The 20,407-nt window shown below is 37.3% G+C and overlaps 1 protein-coding gene across 5 annotated transcripts in view; it reads right to left on the bottom strand.

Moving 5' to 3' along the window:
* Window positions 1-892: 892 nt before the first annotated feature.
* Window positions 893-20,407, bottom strand: part of CEP128 (centrosomal protein 128) — a 133,568-nt gene continuing 114,053 nt past the window's right edge. For all 5 annotated transcript variants that reach the window (XM_065063757.1, XM_065063756.1, XM_065063758.1 and 2 more), the window contains 2 exons: window positions 19,124-19,232; window positions 893-12,921 (listed from right to left, as the gene is read on the bottom strand). In XM_065063757.1, coding sequence (XP_064919829.1) covers window positions 12,815-12,921; window positions 19,124-19,232 — 216 coding nt within the window. In that variant the 3' untranslated portion in view covers window positions 893-12,814. The remainder of the gene's footprint in view (window positions 12,922-19,123; window positions 19,233-20,407) is intronic.

Here is a 20,407-nt window from a genome sequence, read left to right as displayed (position 1 = left end):
TGACAACTGACTACCACTTCTTCAAGCACCTCAACAACTTTTTTCAAGAAAAACGCTTCCACAACCAGCAGGATGCAGAAAATCCTTTCCAAGAGCTCGTTGAATCCTGAAGCATGGATTTTTATGCTACAGGAATAAACATACTTATTTTTTGTTGGCAAAAATGTGTTGATTGTAATGATTCCTATTTTGATGAAAAAGGAGGTGTTAGTTATAATTATTTAAAATTTCTGGTCTAAAACCACAATCACTTTTGCAACAACCTAATAGCTGTCCATTTTACCTTTTTGTTAATGGAGATCTAGTCAATATAGTTCGAGCAGCTGGCCACAATTCATTTGATCAAACCCTGGCTATTTATTTTGGGGAAAGATGAATGATGCCATAGATTGCAGGTACCCTGTTGACTACAAAGGCAAGTTCATTTAGATGAAGGCATGTGTTCTGTACAAATCAATCTTGGTCACACTCTGTGAGGCTGTGGGCACAACAGCCTTCTCCCATTCAGGGGTAACTCTGGAAACACTCAAGTGATTCATGGCCAATGTACTGGCCCATCCCTGTTTTAACACTATAATATGTTGCCAGATTTATTTTTTGGTCCATAATGGTAAACAAATCTTTTACCTAAATAAGTGTTTTAAACACACTTCTGAGGAAAACTACTGGCTTGAAACGACAATCTTAGTTTTCAAACAAATTTCACAGAAGAAAACAAAAAAAATCCGAGAGCATGTTGTTGTACTCAGTGGCAAGTTAAAAAGCAAAACCTGACAACATAAATCCACATGGCACATTTATATTTCACACAAAACAAAAAAGATCAATTATAAAAAACAGGTCCACACAAAAGTTTGGCAGTGTTAAGCAAATGAATACAGATGCTAGGCACTGCTTGGAAAAATAATTTATTTTGTTAGCTTACAAAAATGACAATATTTCATGTTACACTTTAAATTACGAGTACAGCTAGCAACTTTGATCCTGCAAAGGTACTAACTATCTCCTGAGTTGCAGTAAATCCTTGTGACCTTGCTTTCAGGAATAGGTTGGAGTAAGTCCCAACTCAGTAAAAAGTAATGAAGTTCAATACTTTTGTTACTGCCTCTTTGGCTAACATTTTATATTCTGATCACAGAAAGTAGGTACAAATGTTGACAATAAATTAACATATGAACTTTCCAGGTAAAGCCGTGACCAAATTCATACATAAAAATACTTGCAGACTCTGTCAAGCTATCAGTTTGCAGCAACATACTTATAGCACAACAGCTTTCATACACTCCATATGGTAATAACTTGACACAGTCTCAGCACTTAGTATTCTGATTGGTAGTTATGCTTTATACATGAGATTTGACTCTGGCTTCATTTTGGTATAAATCAAGCACAGGCATTCCAAGATCAATGCAGCACCAAGAGAATAAAATCAGTAGTCAATTAATTACTAGATTTTCTTGAAAACTGATGTGAAACAAAACATTTAGTGCTGATTGTGAAATACAATTGATACACCTTAACAATGAACTCTTTCTCCTTTGAGAAGGTTTCATTATTTTGAAAAAGCTGAAGTAACACACAAGAGTGGAACAAAGAACTGTAACATTTCAGAACTTTGCAAATTTCATAAGTCTGCATTGATGCCATCTAGAAGTACAGTAGCTTTCATTATATAACTAAATTTTAGTTTTCTTGAAAACTAAAAGTAAATACACAAAAGCCTCAATGAAGTAAAATCCTATTTCTCAGGTTTTGAAAAAAATTTCTAATAGAAAAATGAGTGCCAAATTATTCAAAATATTTACCATTTGTTACACAATTATTCTTGTAAGATCCTGGATTTTTCAGTAAGTATTTCCTGCTCCCCAGACCAACACATATTATAGACTTGCAGACATCCAAAATGCAATGAAAAAGTACACTGAGAAAATATTTCTCTCCCCTTTTCTCAACCTCAGCATGAAATTGTAACTCCACTGGTATTAGAGGCAAGGCCTCTGCTAGTTTTAGTGTAGTCAGGATTTCCAAGCACAAAGGAGTAATATTTTTTGACCAGTCAAGTTTTACAGTGTATAAACACGTTTATGTGTATCTACATCTATAAGAAAGATATGTAATTAAGTGAACAGAATGCTACAGGAAGTCTGCATAGCTATTAAAAGTTTAAACACATCCTTACATTACAGAAATCAAGTTTGAAGGAAATTGGAATAGTTCTGGTTACTACAGCAATGTCAGCATCAACATGCTGCCTCTGGTGCATTTGACAGGAATGGAAGGTCGCAGCATGTTTACACGTTCACACAGAATCAAACTTGGGAGAAAGTATAAATAAGATGAAAATTTAATAAAGAAAAGACAGATACACATTTTTTCACATAGATGTCCCTAATACCCTGCTGAGAGTTGAACTTATATGAGAATGTGACAGGGAGCCTTTTCTATTAAATCAGGAGTTGGACTCCTTGCTTAACTACTAAAGGTCTTGCAGGAACTTTAGGTCAGGAAATAATTGCATGTTGAGGAATTTCATTCCACTGTGCCTATTCCCATTGCATTAGCAGGTACAACAAGGTTTAGAGGAAATAAACCAACCTTTATGACTTCACCCCAGTACAGAGACATCCTGCATACCTGTTATCCAATGAAATTCTGCAGATTCTTTAAGGTCATTTTACAGTATACTGCAGTGCCAATAGCTGACTGAGAAATGTGATGTAATACATGTATAAGATGCCTGGGCAATTACTAGTTTTAGAATTTCCCAATGTAAATGCTACATCATAAAACTCATTATGTTGCAGTTTCAGACTACTAAATGTAAAAACCACTATTTTATTCAAATTAAATGAAAACAAAAGATCTGGAGGAAAATGACTCATGCATCAACCCACTTAATTAGTAGTGCTTCTAAGGAGGTATGGGATCAGCTGCTTTTCTAGTTATCAAAGAATGTTAGGGATTGGAAGGGACCTCAAAAGATCATCCAGTCCAATCACCCCACCAGAGCAGGAACACCAAGATCAGGTCACACAGGAATGTGTCCAGGTGGGTTATGAATGTCTTCAGAGAAGGAGACTCCACAACCTCCCTGGGCAGCCTGTTCCAGTGTTCTGCTCACCTCACTGAGAAGAAGTTTCTTCTCATATTTAAGTGGAACCTCCTGTGTTCAAGTTTGCACTCATCGACCCATGTCTTATCATTGGTTGTCACCGTGAAGAGCCTGGCTCCATTCTCCTGAGACTCACCCTTTACATATTTAAAAACATTAATAAGGTCACCCCCCAATCTTCTTTTCTCCAAACTAAAGAGACCCAGCTCCCTCAGCCTTTCCTCATAAGGGAGATGTTTCACGCCCTTAATCATCTTCATGGCTCTGCACTGGCCTCTCTCAAGCAGTTCCCTGTCCTTCTTGAACTGAGGGGCCCAGAACTGGACACAATATTCCAGATGTGGTCTCACCAGGGCAAACTAGAGGGGGAGGAGAACGTCTCTCGACCTACTAACCACCCCCCTTCTAATACAGCCCAGGATGCCATTGGCCTCCCTGGCCACAAGGGCACAGTGCTGGGTCATGGTCATCCTGCTGTCTACCAGGAACACCAGGTCCATTTCCCCTATACTGATCTCTAACAGGTCGTTCCCCAACTTATACTGGTACCTGGAGTTGTGCTTGCTCAGGTGCAAGACTCTACACTTGCCCTTGTTATATTTCATTCCCTGGATGGCAGCACAGCCTTCTGGTGTGTCAGCCACTCCTCCCAGTTTGGTGTCGTCAGCAAACTTGCTGACAGTACACTCTATTCCCTCATCCAAGTCATTGATTAATATATTGAATAGTACTGGTCCCAGTATCGACCCTTGAGGGACTCCACTAGATACGAGCCTCCAACTAGACTCCGCCCCATTGACCACAACTCTTTGGCTTCTTTCCTTCAGCCAGTTCACAGTCCACCTTACTACCCAATAGTCCAGACCACACTTCCTCAGTTTAGCTGCAAGGATGCTGTGAGAAACTGTGTCAAATGCTTTACTGAAATCAAGATAGACCACATCCACTGCTTTACCATCCACCTGGTTATGACCTCATAAAAGGCTATGACATTGGTCAAGCACAACTTCCTCTTGGTGAAGCCATGTTGACTGCCTGTAATGACCCTCTTCTGCTTGATATGCCCTGAGATGGCACCAAGGATAAGTTGTTCCATCACCTTTCCAGGGATGGAGGTGAGGCTGACCGGTCTATAGTTACCCAGGTCCTCCTTCTTGCCCTTTTTGAAGACTGGAGTGACATTTGCTCTCCTCCAGTCCTCAGGCACCTCTCCCATTCCCTAAGAGTTAGCAAAGATGATGGAGAGCAGTCCAGCAATGACCTCAGCCAGCAACCTCAGCATCCACAGGTGCATCCCATCCAGACCCATGGATTTATGAATGTCCAGATTACTTAATTGGTCCTTAACCCAGTCCTCATCCACCAAGGCGAACTCCTCCATTGTCCTGCCCTCCTCTGGCTCCAGGGGTACGGGGCTTCTCAAGACAGCCTCTGGCAGAGTAGACAGACACAAAGAAGGCATTCAGTAATTCTGTATCTTCTGTCACCAGGGCACCCACCTCATTCATCAGTGGGCCTACATTGCCTCTGGTGTTAGTTTTATCTGCCATGTATTTGAAGAAACTCTTTCTGTTGTCCTTCACCCTTCTCACAAAGTTTAATTCCAAGGAGGGCTTAGCTTTCCTAGTTACCTCCCCACATCCTCTGACAACAGCCTTATATTCTTTCCAAGCAGCCAGCCCCTCCTTCCATGATCTCTAAACTCTCCTCTTCCACTTGAGTTTGCCCAGCAGTTCCCTGTTTAACCAAGCAGGTCTCCTGGCTCCTTTCCTTGACTTCCTACCTGCTGGGATGCTCTGAACTTGAGCCTGGTAGAAGCAGCCCTTGAATGCTAACCAACTATCTTGGGCCCCTTTACCTTCAAGCAGCCTCACCCATGGGATTTCCCCTAGCCATTGCTTGAAAAGGCCCAGGTTTGCCCTACTGAAGTCCAGGGTCGCAATTCTGCTTGCTATTCTGTTCCTGCCATATGAGATCCTGAACTCCACCATCTCATGGTTGCTGCAACCAAGGCAGCCCTCAACCTTTACTGCTTCAACCAGATCCTCCTTGTTAGTGAATGAGATCCAGCAGCGTTTCTCTCCTAGTTGGCTCATCCACCATTTGCCTCTGGAAGTTTTCATCAATGCGCTGGAGGAACCTCCTAGACTGTGGCTGGCTGGCTGAGTAGTCCTTCCAACAAACATCAGGGAAGTTAAAATGCCCCATGATGACCAGGACCTGTGACTGTGAGGCCACTCTCAGCTGCCTGTAGAAGGCCTCATGAACTTCCTCACTCTGATCTGGTGGCCTGTAATAGACATACACAACACTATCACCCAGGCCAGCCTGCCCTTTAATTCTCACCCACAGACTCTCAACTCACTCCTCATCCACCTCTGGACAGTACTTAATACATTGTAGTTGCTCTCTCACGCAAAGAGCAGCTCTCCACCACCATGCCTGGCTGGCCTGACTTTCCTGAGAAGGACATAGCCATCCATGACCACATTCCAGCCATGTGAGCTGTCCCACCATGTCTCCATAACTGCCATCAGATCATAATCTCATGACCAAACACAGGTTTCTAACTCCTTCTGCTTATTCCCCATGCTGCGTGCATGGGTGTGCAGGCATTTCAGACAGCGAGCTGAGCACACCGATTTCACCCTAGGGGGTGGGAGACCTCCCAGTCTTCACCAAAACTAGAGTGTCGCCCCACTGGTACAAGCCCAATTACAATCCCATACCCCTTTGAATCTAGTTTAAAGCTCTCCAAATGAGCCCTGCTAATTCCTGTCCCAGCATCCTTTTGCCCCTGTGAGATAAACCTTGCCCACGTATTACTGTCCGGACTGGAGTCTTATAGAACCAGCCATTATCAAAGAACGCAAAGTCCTGCCTGCAGTGTCAGTCTCGTAGCCAAGCATTTATGGACTGGATCCTTCTATTCCATGCCACATCATCACCCAAAAATGGAAAGAGGGAAGAGAAAAAAACTTGTGTCTCAGACTCTTTCACCAACCGTCCCAAAGCCCTGAAGTCTTTCTTCATTGCCCTCAGACTATGGGAAGCAGCTTCCTCCCCACCTGTCTGGAAGATCAGCAGTGGGTAGTAGTCTGTCAAGGGCCCCAGGTTGGGGAGTGCCCTGGTGATATCTCTGATCTGGGCTCAAGTAGACTCCACACTTCCCTATGATGAGGATCAACTCTGCATATTGGGCCCCCTGTTCCTCTCAGAAGGGAATTACCTACTACAATTACTTTTCTTTCTTATCAGAGGCAGAATTTCACAAAATATAGAACATAATTAAGTCTAAATCAAGGCAAGCAAGACTCTCACAATAAGAAATGATATGAAGTGAGATTGATAAAAGCTATAACTTAGTGAAGTTGTAGAAATTACTTACATTCTGGAAAAATAAAGCATTGCTTGACTTTGATACATGAGTTTTCTATTTTCACAAAGATTTTTTGTCTACCAAATAAGAATAATATATCCCACTTTAAAAAAAGTTGTTGATTAGTCATTTGTTAATTTACAGGCCTCAAATCAATTGATGGAACACATGCTAACAGATTGACACTCCATGGCTAGTGAGCCTCACTGCTGACGTAGTTCACACTAAGATTTGTGGCTTTTCCAGCTTTGTGACTGCACTGGAGGCCTCTCCAGTGAAAACGAAACAACTCCATGGTTTCTGACGGACTGACAAAGTCAGTCAAAACATATAACAAAAAGTCTGCCAGCTACATGATGTCTTCATGGTTGCAGCTGTTTGGATGAAAACATGTTGTCAGTGCTGCAACCAGCAGTGAAGCTTCATTAAAAATGGTGCACACATTGAGCTCCATACACAAAATAGATTATGTCAGAGAAGCAAACTGTTCTTTTAGCCAGCAGTAAAACACAGTTTATCTCCATTGTTTTCCACACTAAGTGCAAAACTGGGTGACTGGTGGTTTCTGTGAGGGGTTTGGAGCACAAGTCTTACGAGGAGCTGTTGAGGGAGCAGGGGCTGTTTAGCCTGGAGAAAAGGATGCTGAGGGGAGACCTTATCGCTGCCTACAACTAGCTGAAAGGAGGTTGTAGCATGGAGGGTGTTGGTCTCTTCTCCCAAGTAGCAAGTGATAGGATGAGAGGAAATGGCCTCAAGTTGCCTCAAGGAAGGTTCAGATTCGATATTAAGAAAAATTTTTCACAGAGAGGGTTGTGAAGCATTGGAACAGGCTGCCCAGGGAAGTGGTGGAGTCACCATCCCTGACGGTGTTTAAAAGGCATTTAGACGAGGTTCTTAGGGACATGGGTTAGTGCTAGAGTTAGGTTATGGTTGGACCCGATGATCTTGAGGGTCTCTTCCAAATGAAATGATTCTATGATTCTAAAAGCCTAATGGCAGAACACAAATGAGGCCAGCTCCCCAGTTCAATGCTTGTTTAACAATGTGAGTGACACAGAAATCCACATTTGCAGAATGATACTGTGTGATTATTTTGAGCAAATTTCAGTATCAGAAATATGTTAGACATCAGCAAGTGTTTTTACTGAGGGAAATTTGATATTGATACACTGAAGAAATATACTTTGCAATAGAAGTTTTTTTAAGTTCTAGACTAAGCACTTAGGCAGATCTAAATTAGTTGCAGCCTCTTTTTCTGTCTAGAATCAATAATATTTCTGGGTTATTGCAGCAATGCCTATCCGTTACTATTTTGCACTACAAACTAAATAGAATGAATGGTAGCATTTAGAAATTCTAGACAAATGTAGTAAGACATATTTACTTATGCCTGTGGGATAATCTTCAAAATTAGGTTTTATTTCAGTAAACAAGATTCTAAGAAACAACTGTTTTCATAATTAATATAATTCCCTGGGCATATCAACTACCAAAATCATCGATAAGGGGTAAGTGAAGAGATGATGGTATGTCTTCTAACATATTAGTGCACTGTGGATAGCAGATAAGAAAAGCAGTCAAGATCAGAACAATTCTGGTCTGAAAACAGATAAAAATAACAGACAACTCAGGCTGTACCTGTTCAAGAAAAATACCTATTACGAAGCCATGTTCCTAACTAAAGATAGCAGGATTACCCTAAAAGAGATGTCTTTGTGCAGTTCCTGTATTTAAATGTACTACTTCAATGAAAACATGTTAGCAATCAGGTTCAAAAGATATTTAGTTCCAAATAGTACCAAGTAGGTACTTAAATAACTAGAAATTAAAAACAAACATGTATTTTCTCAAGACCCATGACATTTTTGCCACTCTTAAGGCAAATAAAACAAAATCCCATTCACACAGCCCAAGAAATGGCAGATATGCAACTTTAGCTATAGAAACACAAGAGCTATTGTTGTCAGCACAAATGACAAACGCTGGACATTGCTGTATTTTAACCACAGCAATCTCTTTCATTTTTGTTGTCAACATTCCCAAAAGTATTAGTTTACAGATTTTTGAAAGACTGATGTTATCAGATTCTGCTCTGCTGTACTTCTATATACAGCACTAACTTTTTCTTCAGATTTAAAATTAATTTAATTCTTTACATAGAAAAGCAAAACAGTTCATACAACAGCCAAACATGTTTACAACAAAAGGTTGAGATGAGCTGTGCTAGAGTAGAAAGTATTTTAGTATGTAAAAAAATAATTTATCCAAGATGGAATCTTATTTAAGGATCACATTTATTTTGATGTAAATACTAGCTCTAAAGTAGTCTTTAAACTAGGGCACCAAGAATAAAAGTGTCCTGACATTTTAATTTAATCATGAGCTGCTTTCCATTCCTTCTACTACCAGTTTTCCTCTACCTCTGCTTCCAAATTCTACAATTAGATCAAAACCACAAGAATTTGTGTGATGTCCTCCTGCACATCCATTTTTGACAAGGCTGCATCCCCAGACTATTGGCCTGCAGCTCACATGAGCTTCAGTATCAATTACATCTGTGAGGTGAAGATGGGGTTTGGAGAGAGATAAATATATTACTAACACACTTTGAACATGAAGAGTTTTACAGAGCCATGGTAAAATTCTCCTGTAACAAGCACTCCCAGATAAGCTTATGAATAAATTCTTCTGCCTGTTGTATACATGAGAATGTATTCAGGTTTCATACCACTCATTTTTAGCCATAAAAATGGTATCTGTGTCACAAAAATTCCTAATCGTTTACTTTCAGAGTAACAGTGGCATTTTCATTCATGAAAAATCCATTCAGTGCTACACAGTGCAGAGACTATGCCTTGTAAGCCAGAGATTAACTGATAGGCAGATTCCTCAGCTTAAAAGTGGATTTTAAAATAGTATTTTCTTTGTTCTGAGGAATTTTCAATATCTTTATTTTCTTTGGTAGGTTAGCCAGTAAGAACGTGGCTGTGGTCTGGATATCCAAGGAGTACTTTTACCATCAATGAAGAATGGCTTCCATAAAAAATTTAATAAGTAAATGTAGGAATATTGCTCTAATTTACACTGCGAAATTTTATTTTTTTATCCTGGACTAAGTTTCATTTTTAATTTGATGTTTCTTCTTAGGATTGCATAATTACATAATAAAAATAAATTATTCTGAATATTTAGTAAATACTATCTCAAAATTAAAAATAAGTACTCTAAGGACTGCTATAAAACATTAAGGAACCAACGGGTATAAAATAGAAAGGTTATTCAAGTGACAATTATTTGATGCTGAAATAAAAGATCAGTGCATTTCTGAAAGCACAATATTGAACCATTATATTTCAGGACAGTATTAAAAAAAATGGCTGCCTGATACTAGCTTTTTTAATCTTTGTGTACTTAGCACATACACACAAAGTTGACTGATTTACCAAATGCTGAACAGAACAAATAAACAAATCACCATTTTTAAGTGTGATACCACATTTTTGATTTTGAAAACTACTGCTTTGGGCAGGAATGGACAAACAGGTCATTAAAGGGTTAAAGGATAAAAATAACCTGATTACCAGAAGGGACAGCAATTTTAAAAATCTGAAATATACAAAATGTTTGATGAAAAAATTATCTGTTTTTCTACTTTAAAAACTGAAACTGGTAAGAGGAATACTATTTCAGGCCAGTATGGAAAAAATATTATTTCTTAAACCACAAAGGGACAGTTTCACATAATGTCATGAACGGAACTTTAGCCTTTGTAATATGAACCTCTACCAAAGGTGGAAGAGAGACAAATATTACATGTTATCTGGACTGCCTTGCCAAGAGGGTAAATTTAAAAAAGAATTTCCTGGCTTTGGAGTCCACAAGCCTACTCATTGAAAATGCCTCTTTTTTTTTTTTTTAATAGTGGTTTGACTTCTTCCCTTCTGTTTCCCCAGCCCTTCAGAAAATTTTTAAAAAGGATATAAACTCTGCTGAAAAACCAGCCACATGGCCAAAGGCAAATATACTAAGCACTGAGCATACTTAGTCTTAAAGTGAAAATTATTCACCTAATAGTCATTTCTGTCCTTCATTGTGCTTAATACTTAATGTAATAATGAGGGAATTCAAACTGCTTATCCTTATTTTTCTAACACTATAAAGCACCAGTGATACTATTTTAAGGAAACATACTTCAAATTTCTTAGTTACAAGTGAGGAAAATAGGTATAAAGACCAAGCAATATCCAAAGTTTTACAAATTCCTTAGGAAAAAGAGAAGACATTTTTCTGTGCATCACTTCTCAGTTGAGACTCTTAAAGCCTCATTCAATTCCCAACAGGCGCTTTACCTTAAAAATTGTTTCAGCTTCAGTAAAGTGGGCTGGGCATACATTTATCCATCAGCAATTCATGCATCAGACCTCATTACAACATGAGGTGTTTTGAGAGCACAATTTATTGTTTTATAATATAATTAAAAATGACCTTTCTATATTTTAGCCATAACTTCTAGGTACCATAAAGCCTGCAAGCTGATGACGTTTTATTTTGCAATTTGTTAATGTTTCACCAAACCAGCTAAAATATTTTAAACACTGTGTTTCCAGCTGCACTCTGATGTAATTAAAAAAAAAAAAAAATACAAATGTTTAATACACTTTAAGTGAGTTTACTTTATGGTAACTGTGGCTTGAGCTAAACACTGCTTCATGAAATCCACATTTTTTACAGACTATGACACAAACAGGCTTCTATTTGGCCTGCCTTTTCCACAGTAGAAGTTTATTTGTTTCTGGTTTTGTCTTGACCCTGTCATTGCTTTTGAGATCAGAAGAAGACGGATGTGCGTGTTTTGCTTTCTTGACCTTCTGAATGAGCGGATGTGCCAGACGTCTGCAAAAAGCCAATGCCAGCACTACAATGCACAGCACTCCACACAAACAACAGGTAACGAAAACTTTTTTAACCAAATTAGAGTTTTTTTAAAAGATTAAGTAATTTAAGTGCACAGAAAATGAAAGGGAAATTAATTCTTTTTTTTCTCATTTCCTTGTCCGATTTTTATGTTCTCAGCAGGAAGTTCTGTTTGAAACAGACTGAATACAACAGCATTGTCAAGTAAGTGCACTGTCCAGAGAAGCCCCTGGGGCTGCAGAACATGTCTTCAGAATATTAATCAAAATTAAAAAAAAAAAAAAAGAAAAGTCCTGTTTTCAGGTGGCACATAGTGACCTGCAAATTATGTCTCAGACACCTACAGTGCTAAGACAACACAGTGTTTTGGAGAAGAATCCTAAATATGTAAGAAGCCTACAAAACAAAATTGTTTCAATGGTGTTCATGTTGCTGCAGTATGCTGATAGATTTGGCATAATCTTTCAGGCACATTTGTAGTGATGAAATCAGAAGCACTAGAGAGGGGAGTAAAATAAAGACTACCAGAAACACTTTCATTTCTTTTGACACCAGAAAATTCTGCTGTGATGTGCTGTTTGAGAGCACAGTAACACAGAATTGTATCCACTTTGTTTAGAATAGAGATATCCAAACAAATGCAACTGTGCAATACTGTATTTTCCATATCATTTAAAAATGTATATGATGTCTCTTCTAAAAGAGAAGAAAACAGAATAAAGAAATAATCATTAAACCCTCCTATTGAACTCTTCATAGCCACATAGCAATGCTCGTCAACATGCTTAATGCAGATGGGTGAGATTCAGGTGCTGTTTAGTGCCTTACCAGAGGTCATCTGATAAAACTGTTCTGGTCAGAAGAATAATTCTAAAGAGCTGATAACAGATATATGCTGAACCTGAAATCACGATACAAATTCCCACTGATTTTGAGGAAATTTGGTTTTAATATTTATCACTTCTTTCTTGGATCTCACAATAAATATTAGGATAAAGGGCATGTCTGAATATTTTTTCATTATCAATAATGTTATTAAATGTTATAAAAAAAACAAACGTCAGAACAATTTCTGTGCAGAGGTGAATAAGCTCATAGCAAAGATTAATATCACAGGTCTTTCATTTCATAATATTTCCAGAATACAACAAATTTAGATTAGGAGGACCGCAGAAACAAATGCAATAGAATAGCATAATCCCAGAAAACCTTTTATGTACAAGTTCCATAACTTATCACAAGTGTTCATTAGAGTCACTTTTGGTGCTCTTTCATTTAAGTGTTTGGCAAGAGCTGAATCACTAAGGGTGTATCACTCTTATAGCAGATGGAATCACTACTGTTCAAAACCAAAGAAGAGCAGAAAGGAATTTACCACAGAGAAAGCTGGTGTTTTTTTGTAAAATGTGCTACTGCTTCCCTCTTTCTGTTTGCAGCTTCATGTCACTGCCAGCAACATTAATGGAATCTTCCTTGGTGGCACTTGTATCAAAAGGAACCATTCTTTTCATAAGTGCTAGAAAGAAATCAGACAAAAAAGTAATTAAATGCTTTCAGAGAAACACATACATTTTGCTGAATTACTATCAATGTTTATATGAAACATATATTTGATTATACAACATAATTTACACAGTAAGTAATATGGTATTAATAAATATTCAATATTCATAATGTTATGGATAGAGAAATGGACTTATTTTTCTAGAGAAACAGATTTTAATTCTGTACAATACAGGCAAGGCCAAGACCTTTCTTATACAGAAGAAGAGTATACTGCATTAAAAAAAATAGATAATTCCATTAACATTTCCATTTAATTTCCCAGTATTTTTGTTTAAGACAAAACAAACTACTCAGAAAATTCCTGAAGGAATATCTTTACCAATAGCATGGACTAAAGTCAACAAGCAACACTGAACAGGTGTTCATAGGATGCCATACTCTGTATGTACCTTTGCCACAGGATGAATGATTATTTCTAAACACATTATATTGCATCAAAAACTAGACAATATGAATTGACAGAAGATCTTATGACAAAGTGCTGGAGGAAAATAATCCAAATAACTAAACATCGAGAAAATATTTAACAAAAGGCAGAAATTAAGGGAAGAAAGTTGATATCAAGTCACACAACGCACCCTTCTTCTAATGGCCTTCTTTGTATCATACGCATGTAAGAAAAGTCACCCTTCCTGACTGTTTGTAATAAATACTCACAGTGCCATTTTTAATAGTCCAGTAAAACTGCAGCAGTATGTAACCTAAGGTTATTTAATAGGGAGCAAGTCTTCACAGTTTGATTACAAGGAGTGATATGTTTTCATCTTCAGAAGGAGAATTGAATCACTGTGTTCAGGATATTAGTAAAACAGTGAGTTATGATTTTTCAGCATAAAGTTTTCAGTATTGGTCCAAAACAATGGCACTTTGTGCTCTTTCATCAGTATGTCCTGTGGCCAGTATTGAAAGTAAGGTGAAAAACCAAAATGATAATTCATTGCTAAACTAAATAAATTTGCATTTTTCAAAACAATGATGTCAAGTTTCCAATCCTGACAAGTTCTTATCCTTGAGCAGCCTTGGAAGGTTTTTTTATAGAATGGTGTCCCACAGGATTAGGATGTTACAATGTCTTCTTACTTTTAATTAACTTACTTATTTATAAATGTCAATATAAATTGTCTTAAGAACTTATGAAAAAGTATGCAGAGAGGGATAAAGACAGACATCAGCATACACTGAAGGAGTTAATTGTTATGACAATAAAAACAGCATTCAGGACAATCTGGTTTTATCTAAGCATTATATCATTCCTACTATATATCATGTTGACACATGAGAGTTGTGGAGCACCAGAGCAAAAGGGTCACAGAAGACTGCGGTCCCAGCTACAGAAGTTGGGAAAAATGGTGGCTATTGTCTTTTCCGTCAAGTCACAGCTTATGAAGCCCTGGGACATAAATTCTCAACAATAACAGAAAGCCTGAAAGCCATGTGGCTTCTGGGAAAACATCCAGATTAAAACCTTGCAGTGATGAACTGTACAAAGGGAAAGGCAGGACTCAATTCACAAAGCTAATGCAAAACTTGTGTAACTCTAGGGACCTTTCTAATATAAAATCCAAGAAAAATAAAATGGCCATGAAAACAATTTCTGGAGATTATTCTTTAGATAACAGCTGGTGGTGACTTCTTAAACCAGCCGTTTTGGTCTGATAATAATACAGACTGCAAACCATGTCTAATGAATGCTTCCTTGTATAAATTATTTTCTCAGTTAAACCTCTTCCTTTCTAAGAAAATGGGTATAGAAATAAAAGCTCATTCCCACAGGATCTTTAAAGTAGTTTGTAATGGAAAAGCTGTTATAACTGTAGAAATTATACCAGAAACGTGAAGATTAGACATAAAACTGAATGTTCATGTTAATTACTTTTCCTTTTAACTGCCTGCCGCATTGGAAACTTTTTACTAAATATATATGGAAGCAGATTGCTGTTTCCCTATTTATTTTTTTACACTTTTTACCCCTCTTTCTTTAATCAGTTTTAAACTTAAATCCCAGGATCCCACACACAGGTAAATTAAATTCTATCAAATATGTCTGCTCTCCTCCCTGGTGCTCTCTACAACTCATAAGAGATCCAAATTGGGAAGGAATCTTCTAGTACTACTTACTGACTCTATAATTTGCAAGGTTTCCTGAATTTAAGAGAGATGGAGTGGGGAAACATGAAATCACAAAGGCTTGGAAACTCTTCCAAAAGGTAAATAAAAAGTTCACTCTTCTGTTTCTGAATCAGTAAGGAGACAAATTAGTCACAGAAAATAGGTGATGACACTTTTAGGTAGATTTATTAAAAGCTACGGGAGGTTTGGGAGCAAAAGAACTCAAATTATGCTTTGCTGTCAAAGTCTTAAATTATAATTAATTAATATAATTACTGGAATTAAAAGTTCATGGTGTTTATGAGACTAACATGACTGAGGTAGCCAATTTTATCATTTGCCACTCACTGGCAATTACAAGAAAAGCTCCTTAATGTTAATACCACTGCAGAATTGTTACTGTCCTCAAGAACTATAGCAACAACTTCAAAAGACACATTTGACAGGTGGAGATCAGATTCAGCGTGAAGGTAAAACATACAGGCACTAGCCAAAGTCTGTGAAGTAATTCAAATACTTTAGTGCCATAAGGTATCAGAGACATCCACAATGGGGTGCGAAAGATGATGGGACCTATGGGAAACCTCTGCCTTCCAGAATGTCAGCTAGAAGCATACTCTAAGACATTGAAAATGACATCAGGTGTCTTCAACGGGCACCTGACTTACTCTCGTACTTATTAAGCATAAAGAACATATAATAGCATTAACTCTTAGGAGAAAAGAATCAGCAAAGTGAGAAATTAAGAACACCATCTTCATTCTATCAGAGTGAAATAAACACAGGGATAGAAAAAATGCTCTATGCTTACTTCTCTGTTTTAACAGAATTTTATAGAATACAAGTAAGAAACTAAAACTCTGAATATTTTTGTATCTGGTTCCTTTCACTTAAAAACAAATAGGAGAAGGTGAAAAGCATTCACTGTTTTCTTACTTTTTGCCTTTTAAAAAAATATTTTTTTAAATAGCTCTTTACCATCTGTGCAAAAGAATACAACTAACAACAGTCTCAGCACAATTCTAGGATTTGGAAAATATTAAATATGAAAATCAGCTTAATTTAAAATGTGGAAAATACCTTCCTAAAAGTTTTAAGCAAGAAAAAAGAAATGGTCCCTCAGTCATGCCTCAACATGGTTTCAAAAGCAGCCTTCATCAAATGCTGAAGACTCCAAATATTTTATATTTATCAACATTGAATCACTATTGTCTTTCATTCACCACTTTTTAAACTCCAGAAAGCCTAGTGCTGGTAAAAACTGTTGAATCAGAGAATAATTATCCAGAACTGGTTCATCAGATTGGTATTGAGGTCATCCCCTGCAACTCTACTGGACCTGTTGTTCTCCTCTTTCCTCCCTCACAATAGAAATATTAGAAAAGAACCCTTTCAAGGGCTCATTTAGTTTATGTCTTTGCAAAGAATGCCTACCAAGGACTGCAACCTTAAGAGGATACAGTTTGATATGAGCATCTTTTCATAAGAAGTATGAGAGAATGATTCATATTTACCACCGCTATTCAGAGTAAACTACTGAAATAGAAAAGACAAAGGTTTAATCCTACTACCAGGCTCCTACCCTAACATTAAGTCCCACTAATGCTATAAAAAATGATGTGGTTAATTGTGATTACTTTTAAATCTTGAAAGATAATAATATTTAAGCAAAATAATAATAACGACATGACTACATACACTTCAGTGTTTTTCCCAAAGCAACCTTCCTGTTCCCAATAATAATAGTTTCCTGTGTCAGGAAGGCCCCTGTGAAAGATAATCCATGTTTTATCCATATAGCAATACAACCGTGCTTCAGTTTCAAAACCGCAAACCACCAACATTATGTCACTCATTTGCAAGGTTGATCACTTTAAGCATTTTTAAGTCACCGGTACTTATTCCATCAAATTCAATGTTCTTTGCTCTTTCCCTTATTTCCTTTTTTCCATATACTAATCAGCCTTTAAAAAAAAAAATAACTCTACTTTTCTAACATCACTATTCCTTAATTACCTCATTTAGCCACACATTAGAAAAATATGGCAAGAAGGTGACTGAAAAACAGAAACTGAAAGCAGATATTGAAATTGCATCTGTACTATGTAAAACTCCAAGATTAAACCGCAGCCTACTCAATTTCTTGGCCTGTTTTTACTTGTGTTATATATGTAATGTTCACAGATGTATTCTTGTCTATTCCTTTCACTTGTTTTATTTTGTCCTATAACCCTTAAAGAGTGTTTGCAGGGGCATACTCTTTGCAAAATGTCTTTGCTATGCCAAGAGGTTTAAGGAAGAATAAAAGACTAAAGAATCAAATTTATTTACTTTACCTCTTAGTCAATAATGTGTTCCTTGAGCAAACCTGCTTCATCATTAACTTGCGTCCTGCATCTCTACTCTTACCTATTGCACTTAGCCAACAGTGCCACTTCCCACACCACGTTCCCACCTAAGTGTACCCTACTTGCAATACCTGCAGTTTCTCCATACATTTTGCAATATCTTCCTCCCCTAAGTGGAACTGAGAAAGCTGTAGCTGTTTTTAAGTTCTACATATGAGCTGGCCAATACACAAGGTACTGCCTATATAGCCAGCAGATCAAATAGAAGATGTATTTGAGCACATGGTGGAACTTTCCTTCTGTTGTGGTAACTAATTGGGTCTTTCTTCTAAAGCAACTGCTGATTTTCATGAAATCTGTAATAACTTACTTGTCTTTGAGAACTCAATTCTGACAGTTTTAACTGAAATTTGCTGTATAGTTCATAAGTTATTATAGGAAAAAGTAAAGACAGATGGTATGATCAAATGGATCCTATTTCTCTGACAACTGTCTAAAATTGATTAAAAGTACTAAAGTAACTAAAGTCCTAGCAAGTTCCATTCAGGTTAAGCAATATAAAGATATTGTAATATTTTAGGAACATTTATGCTGCACACTTACATTTCAGTGAGTTTTTGCAGTGGGATCACAGAGTTGCTGAGGTTGGAAGAAATTGCTGGAATACAACTAGTCCAACATGCCTGCAAGGTATGGGTTATTTCTTTTCTGTACCCCAACCAGGCTGGGCTGTACTTTGCCTTGCAAGGCTTCGACGGAAATGAGGCCAGGGAACACGGAAAAACCATCTGAGTCAGGGCAAACTGTTCCAAAGTACAGATGAGATGGAGGCATTTACACTTATGCTTTGTTCCCACTATTGGTTTTTCAGTACGCTCTGCAAAAAGATACTAATCACAAATTGCAGATTCTGAAAGGAAAAGAAACCAATCATCCTTAACCTCATCAGATCAAGTCAGGACTTACTGGAGATGAGCAGTAATGCACTGCAGTACTCATTCTAAGATGCAAAGGTCTGAAAGTACAATGAAGCCTGAAATTGGACTTTCCATTACATAGAATGCAACTTAGTGAATAGGTTTCCAGCACACAAACTGGCTGTATTGAAAAGAAACGGAAGGTGATGCCATTCTGAAGAAAAGTATTCTGACACTCCTGCAAAGGTGTGCTTGTACCAGCTAAAGATCTAATATGTCCTCTCCTACTGAGCAGTTACTAGCTGTATCAGAGATCCCACAACTTTTCATGACCACAAGCTGTATATGCACTAGAAGACAGAAAGAATAGTTAGAAACAACTATTGAAGCAGAAGCAAAACTAGTGAATTCAGCTTCCACTAGCACAAAAGCATGAGACTAATTGGTACAAATGAAAGCTGAGGGTGTCTCTTTGGCCCTTGAAAAGATATACAGCTTACACAGGTATGATTCTTCATGCAGAGATTCAGAATCCAAGTGCAACCTTCTGGTTTTTTTTGGCATACGTTTGGATGACAAAGAGAATATATTGTATTTCCCAGTTAAGGAAGAAAGAAAAAAAGGGGCATCTAAAGCTATTACAAAACACAGGAGGACTCTTAAGATGGGTCTAGCATTTTTTGTTGAAAAGTAGAATATCTCACTCTCTCAAGTAAGACAGCTTTATAAGAGGAGAATACATTACTTGTGGATTTTTTTTCTGTGAAACAATACTTACAACCTGAATCTGAGAGCAGTGAGCTGGACAAAAAGCTGTTTTGAGTTCGCCAGCTGGAAGAGGGAGCAGCCACTTCTATATCAGAAATTTCAGCATCCATTTTCACGTCCTATGGCAGCCACATAGAAATAATTTTTTTCTGTTAATATCAAGAAGTCGTAAACTTTAACAAAAAACATACACTAGCAAACATACAGGTATATGCTGTGATTTCACACATGCTGGAAAATACTGATTTGAATTCCCAGAATTCTCAGTATTGCAGTTAGGTTCAAATTAATTTGCTTATGAATTTCATGCCCACTTCATCACTACAAAATCTTTGGAAAAAACTGCTTTGTCTTGAGAAAAGCACTGGGAGCACTGCAAGTTTTTGTCACTACAAAAAGTTGCAAAAATGCTCTATTTTCCTGTTTATATCATATCCACGGTTCAGGGAGAAGCATAGCGGCAGGACAGACATCAGTGGATGATTAATTCCTTGTCAATGAATGGTCCACATTAATTCACTGAAGTTCCACAAGTAAGTAGTAATAAAAATTAAATCAATTTTCCTGCCACTGAGGAAACTCAAACTTCTTTGATTTCTCATATCGAAATACTTTTAGTTGCTTTTCCATATTTTCTGTTAAATGATTAAATAAAGCCTGAAGTACAATGCTACTATTTACCGTGAGACGCATACAGTATAGCTTTTTGGTGAGTAAAGTCATTTGGTCTATAAGCTTTAAAAAAAATCATTTTCAAAAAGGTCATTTAAACAAAAATCTCTGTAAATCTGTATTAGCACTGCTGCAAGTAGTCCCCAGTAGCAATACCTTCCAAAATAAGATAAGAACCTTGGTTTGGTATCCAAATTACTCAGTTTCTTGAAATGAGAAGAGATAATGCATCAGTTCATGAAAATACTCAGTTTTGCTACTGAACTCTTATCATAAAGAGCCTCAGGGAATTTTGTTAAAACATCTTGTGATTTATAATTCATGCTGATACTAAGATTTGAAAATTAAAAGAAAACAAAATAAAATTCAATATTAATTTAGAGACAGAATGAGCTTTTGTCCTGTCACTGAAGAAGGATTTACTCCTATTAAGACTAATGGGAATTATACATATTAATCCCCTTATGTGCTGATGAGAGGCTTAATACCTTGAGGGTACATAGCACAATAGCAACTTTTAAAGAATAAAAAAAGGTTTTGTCTTTTCATTCTGCTTCCAGAAATTTTATCTTAGAAGAGATCTTTCACACAAGTAAGGTGCTTCTACCAGCATCTACAATAC

This window comes from Columba livia, chromosome 5 (genome assembly GCF_036013475.1).
Source record: "Columba livia isolate bColLiv1 breed racing homer chromosome 5, bColLiv1.pat.W.v2, whole genome shotgun sequence".
In the NCBI taxonomy this organism is placed as follows: domain Eukaryota; kingdom Metazoa; phylum Chordata; class Aves; order Columbiformes; family Columbidae; genus Columba; species Columba livia.
Note: the sequence above shows the minus strand (reverse complement) of the source record. Positions and strands in the feature narration are given on the sequence as shown.